Source organism: Thamnophis elegans, chromosome 4 (assembly GCF_009769535.1).
Source record: "Thamnophis elegans isolate rThaEle1 chromosome 4, rThaEle1.pri, whole genome shotgun sequence".
In the NCBI taxonomy this organism is placed as follows: Eukaryota; Metazoa; Chordata; class Lepidosauria; order Squamata; family Colubridae; genus Thamnophis; species Thamnophis elegans.
The window spans coordinates 63,082,754-63,088,840 of NC_045544.1; the positions used below are offsets into that span (position 1 = coordinate 63,082,754).

General features: G+C 40.8%; 1 protein-coding gene across 1 annotated transcript; it reads left to right on the forward strand.

Annotated features, from left to right (window-relative positions):
- The first annotated feature begins 224 nt into the window (after nt 1-224).
- On the forward strand, nt 225-5,564 carry LOC116507703 (monocarboxylate transporter 3-like). The gene is made up of 6 exons (XM_032216027.1): nt 225-249; nt 437-670; nt 912-1,127; nt 2,262-2,451; nt 5,148-5,211; nt 5,544-5,564. The coding sequence occupies exons 1-6, from the start codon at nt 225-227 to the stop codon at nt 5,562-5,564; spliced, it is 750 nt and encodes a 249-aa protein (XP_032071918.1).
- The last annotated feature ends 523 nt before the right edge of the window (nt 5,565-6,087 follow it).

Consider the following 6,087-nt stretch of genomic DNA (forward strand, 5'->3'; position numbering starts at 1 on the left):
CCAGTTTTCATCATTAAGAGACCATTGTGTGGATCATTAAACACCGACCTTACATGACAATGACTTCCAACTTCCTGCTCGCTTCCCCATTGACTTTCCTACTGGAAAGTCAGCAGGAAGCTTCAGAAATTGCACTAGCACCATAGCAGCTTGCTGCAACATTACAATTGCAAACCAAGTGCCAAGAACCCAGAGCTCAATTGTGTAACTGCAGAGACGGTGCGATGGCCAGAACTCTGCAGACCAATTGTAAGTGCCCCTTGTTGAGCACTGCCACAAGTTTGAAATGTTTGCTGACATGGTGTAATGCAAACACTGCTCCTATGTGCATGCTGCTTTAGTAAGAAAATTCTGATTATTGGACAGGTGTGCTGAATCTTTTCTATTGGAGAGATTAATAATGCTTTTTTTCTTCTCTACAATTCTTTGTTCCCAGGCATGAAGAAAATCCGTGACTTTGTCGATAAACGGATATTAGAAAGAAAAGGTACTTCAGAGGACATCAGGGCGGATGCCTCTTTCTTACACCCCCCTCCAGATGGAGGTTGGGGCTGGGTAGTCGTGGCGGCGGCGGCTACCCATTGCCTACTTATTAGCGGTTTCCATAGCGCCTTCGGTGTCTACATGCTGCCCCTTCTCGGTTCTTTTGAAGCGAGTAACTCGCAGATAGGTAGGTCATTGTTACATTAAGGTTTCCAGCATAGCTTTGATATATTGTACTGCAGTTTTGTTTATAATTATGTCTTGCTTATTAACAGTCTTTAAGCAAATGGTTTAAACTATATGTCAATGCTCTTGAAATCCACAAGAATTAGTGTCATTTACATCAGTAAAACATACAAGTGAGTTGATAATATTTTTTTTTACGATATTTTTTTATATGTTTAATTAAATGCATTTGTCTTTTTAAGCTTGGATTGGATCAATCAGCTATGCCCTGATTATGATGTTTGGTCCGGTGTCTGGAAAACTCCTAGTGAAATATGGAGCCATCAAAGTGGCAGTAATTGGAGATTTGATGACCATAGGTGGTCTTGTGTGGTCATCATATGCTGACAAATTTAAAACCCTATTTTTCACCCGGGGAATCATTGTTGGTGTGGGATCAAGTCTGGCCTACACTCCAGGTAATGCTTTACATTAAAATCAAATTTTGTCACACATTTCTTCTGTTTTTGAAAACATATTTTTGCTTTGCTTTTGCTTTTGCTTTTGCTTTTGCTTTTGCTTTGCTTTGCTTTGCTTTGCTTTGCTTTGCTTTGCTTTGCTTTGCTTTGCTTTGCTTTGCTTTGCTTTGCTTTGCTTTGCTTTGCTTTTGCTTTTGCTTTGCTTTGCAGCACTTTTTCATGAGAAAACTTGTTAGGTAAGCTTTCCATTGGGAGAGCGAGTATGTTCAGCGAAGCGTTGTGAGAGTTGTGTTGCAGAACACACAAACCAGCATACAGAGCAGTGGTGGGTTTCAACTAACCAACTAAGGAGAGATAGTATGTCAGGTGCCATCATTTTCCTAGGGAGGACTTCCATCCTTAAGTAGAAGTGGGCCAAAAGACACCAGCCAGGAACATGTACAAACTGAAAAAGAAGTAACGTAGGGGATAAAGAAAGAGAGAAATGTAGTTGTTTCTTGGAAAAGGTGGGTAAACTTGGTAAGCCCCTTTTCTGGGTGGCCATTCCTAGCCGCTTGCGCCCGGTGCTGCGGTTGAAGTGAAGCCCCAAAGCCCCCGCCACCACCGGAATATCTGCTGCCGCCTCTTCCTCCTCCTCCAACAGCACTGCCAGAATCCATCAAACAGTCCAAGTCATAAACAGATAAGACAGTCCGTCATCAATGTCTTTCAGTTAAGGGATAATCTAAATCATACAAACAGTCCGTTTGCTAACTGTTGCAAAACTTACAATAGCTCACGACACTCAGATCAGATCAGCCCAGCATCTAGCAAACAGAGAGCTAGCAGTCATTCTGGCTCTCTCGTATGGCCGATTGAGGAAAAACAGCAACCAATCACATTTTACCGTATGATTTAAAGAAACAATTACAACATTGCTACATGATTTATATATTGCCAACCCAACTGTTAGATTAAATTCCTAACAAAACTCATTAGAAATAGTAGCATGGTTTTTGATTGTGTCAGATGAAAAGCAATGTTTAAGCTTTCTCCTTTCCCAGATCCCTTTTTCATGTTAAATCAAACAGAGGGTGATGTGACTGGACTTCAATATAAAAGAACTACTTTAAATTTCTGTTTGTTTCTTGATAGGTGTGATAATGGTTAGTTTGTATTTTACTAAGAAACGCTCTTTGGCTACTGGCTTGGTGATGGCTGGAGGGGCTTCAGGAACGTTCATTCAGAATAAGCTGCAGCACGTTCTCATCCAGCAGCTGGAATGGAGAGGCAGCCTAAGGGCCTATAGCGCAATGCTGGCCGTATGTGTTCTTGCTGCCTTTGCGTACAGGCCCCTCCAAAAACGTATGTATCTGCTTTGGGCATTTTAAATTAAATATCTCCTTTTTCCCGTGTGTGTGTGGGGGGGGAAGAGAATCCATATTGGGTAAAATAAGGATACAAAGTAACACCAAGAGTTCTTTTCAGGTTTCTGAATTCTCCTACACAATTACTCAGACAAAACACAACTATACATCCCTGCCCCCCCCCCCCAATAAATAAGTAGCAACACGGGAATAAAAAGAAAGTAAATCCAACATTTAGGACAACTATTGCAACCATGGTTGCAATTTGATCTCAATCTGGGATGCTGGTTGTAGACTGAATGCCCCAATGGACAGTGTCATACAGCAAATGGAAATTATATGAGTGGTACGACAAATGGTGCATTGCTTAAATTAAAATGTGACCCTCCATTGTCTCAGCTTCCTTTCGTGGACTGTTTTCCAAAGACCCTTTCTAATTTTATTTGAATTGGGGCAAGTCTTTAATAAGATAATATGCAACCATTGACTATAGATGGAATCATAGCACTAGCACCCAGGCTTCTATACCTCTTCACGGTGCTTTAAAAGCCTCTCTTAGCGGTTGGCAGAGTCAGCATATTGCCCCCAGCAATCTGGGTCTTCATTTTACCGACCTCGGAAGGATGGATTACAAATGCATCCTAGGACTGTTTTGAAAAGGTAGTTTATACGTTTAGTTTCCCTGGTCTTGTAATATCTAATTCAAATTTTCTGCATCTGGATGTGGATGTGATGTAGCAGCTAATAATATGGAACAGAGCAGAAAATGTATGTCTTGTAAGTCATAAATTCATTGGACATGTGAGTAGATAAGAACTTGACACATCTTAAGTGTTCTGTAAAAGTAAGTTTCACAACCATGTATTTATTAAATTCAGATTCTGGTTATTAATGATTGTAGTGACATTTGTCTATCAGAGATTATTTCGCACCTCCCTGTCTTCTCCTGTTCTCCACTGTCTCCCAGAGTCTAACCATGCCCACTGCATCAATGACACTCATCCTCTGCCGTCTCCTTCTCTTTTGCCTTCAGTCTTTCCCAGCATCAGGGTCCTCTCTTCTTATTTGATGGCTAAAATATTTATGGTTCAGCTTCAGTATCTGTCCTTCTAAAGGACAGTCAGGGTTGATTTCCTTTAGGATAAAGCTATTTAAAGAAGCTGAATATAAATGCAAGATCAGACCCATATGGCCTGGCAATAGCTAGAACTTAAGGAAGTCAGCGTGTTTTATCCTTATCCCACCCCTACCCCCAGATCTCAGGTATTCCACTATAGATTTTTTGTTAACTTCTATTCGTCCAAAATTACTTTTATCATCCCTCTCATTTATCATTCTGTCTCCAATCTAATTTGGGTTTTCAGATGATAAGAATTCAGGAAAGGGCTAGCTCAGTTATTGTCAGTAAAGAGACCTGTCACTGACTGCTTATTTTATTTAATAAATTTAGAGGGCAGCTTTGGGGAACAGAAAAGCTGGGACATATTAATTAGGAAAGACCCTATCAGTATGCCTTATAGTAAAAGACAAATCCGTTCTTCTGGGAAATATTATAGTTTAATTCCTGAAATTCATGTTTCTTGTCTTTTTCATTTCAGTAAAACCTGTTAAGATTTGGATAAACACATGCTTGGAAAAAAGACTGTTTTCAGTTTAACACCCCAGAACTTGAGGCATAGGACTGCACTAAAGCAACTCAATTCATTTCTTAAATCACCCATGCTGTTTGCTTCCAGGAATGCAAATTGCAAATGAAAGCAACTAAGTAGTTGTGTCAAGTATCTAGAACAAATTTCCTTAACCTAGGGAAAATGGAGTTACCGTATTTTTCAGAATATAAGATGCACCTTCCCCCCCCCAAAAAGGGGAAAATCTGGGTGTGTCTTATACACTGAATACAGCTTTTTTGGCCTCTGAAACCCCGCCCCTTCACAAAAATGGACGTGCAGAGGGTTTGGGAGGCCTGCAAAGTGCTAATGGAGGCTGGGGTGGGCAAAAATGAGCAAAAAACAGACTGTTTTTTGCTTGTCCCCCCCCCCCCAGCCCCCAAGAGCACTTTGCAGGCCTCCTAAAGGCTATGTGTGCCCTTTTTGTGGCAAAAGGGCCTGTTTTGGCAAAAAACAGCCCTTTTTTGCTTGTTACACCCCACCAGCCCCCAGGAGTACCTAAAGGCTATGCATGCCCTTTCTTTTGGTGAAATACAGACCACTTTTTCCTCATCCCCCCCCCCCCAGCCCCCAGGAGCACTTTGCAGGCTTCTGAAGCTCTCTGCATTACCCGTTTTTCACAAATGAGGCATGCAGGAGGTTTGGGAGGTCTTCAGAGTGCAAAAACTTTTTTAAAAATTTACCTGATGTGTCTTGTACTCCGGTGCGTCTTATACTCTGAAAAATACGGTAAATTGCAGCTCCTGTTATCCAGTCAGCCTTGCCAAGTAGACTAGACTTAGAAATCAATGCCACATACTTTAGGTCTAAAATTACTTTTATTCAAAGAGCTATAGTAAAAAATTCTTGCAATTCCCAATGTGCTTCGTTTTGCTCTCATTTTATCTTTGTGTGACGTAGAGAGGGGTGTGTCTGAGATGATTACTGAAATTAGTTTCTTGGAATGGACTTAAGCCACGCTTGTTTGATGGTTGCCTTGGTAATGGCTTTTCCTCATGTTTTTCTAGGCCAGTCCCTTATGCCTTTCCCACCGAACATACTGGCTGCATTTCGGAAATTGTAGGCACCAGGGTAGGAAAAAAAATCCCGGTGTGATTCCTATTCATGATAAAAGTAAACTTTTTGTGTACAAGGAACTCATTGTCTCTAATGCCTATACCTGCTCCAGCTGTGTCCAGCAAGACATTTAACAGAGGTTCTTGTGGTATATAAAATCATTTTTTGCAATCATCCTCAAAATAATTGCTTAAACATCGCACAAATCCGTCCTGTGCTCATTTGTGATGCACTTTTTAAGTTATCCGGGTTGCACATAACTGTTGTATTTATTGCTTTCTGGTGAAATTAATCAGTATTGCGTACACAGTAATAATTTCTCTTTTTTTTTACTTTGTATTTTACAGATAGAACTCATCCAAGTGTAGTTGACAAATTTAACACATCGCCTCTAAGAGGGTTTATAGTCGATTTAGCTTTATGGAAAGATCGTATTTTTGAGATATGGGTCGGTTCTCTTGGATTAGCAAAATTTGGATTCTACATACCTTTTGTGCATATGGTAAGTTGCCATTATCTTTTTTTTTTTTGGCTTTTCTGTTATAGCTTGGAACGAGGGTCCCCAACCTGTGGGCCATGACTAGTGGGCTTTGAGGGTTTGCAACCAGGCCATGGTAATGGCCGGCTCGTGTGTGTGTGTGTCCACGCATATCTTCACTTGCATGAGCACTAGCCAAGCACATACACACGCTCCATTTAAATGATCAGTAAGTATGTGTGCATGGTACTTGCACAAATGGAGTGTGTTATATTATATCTATAGTGTCAAGTCACAGTACTTTTGACAGTGAATGTATGCCTTTTGGATTCAAGTTCTGTAATGATGTTGTGCCTTAAAATGGCTTCTACTGTACAGCACAGTGGAGTTGCCATGGTAACGGCTTCACAGTA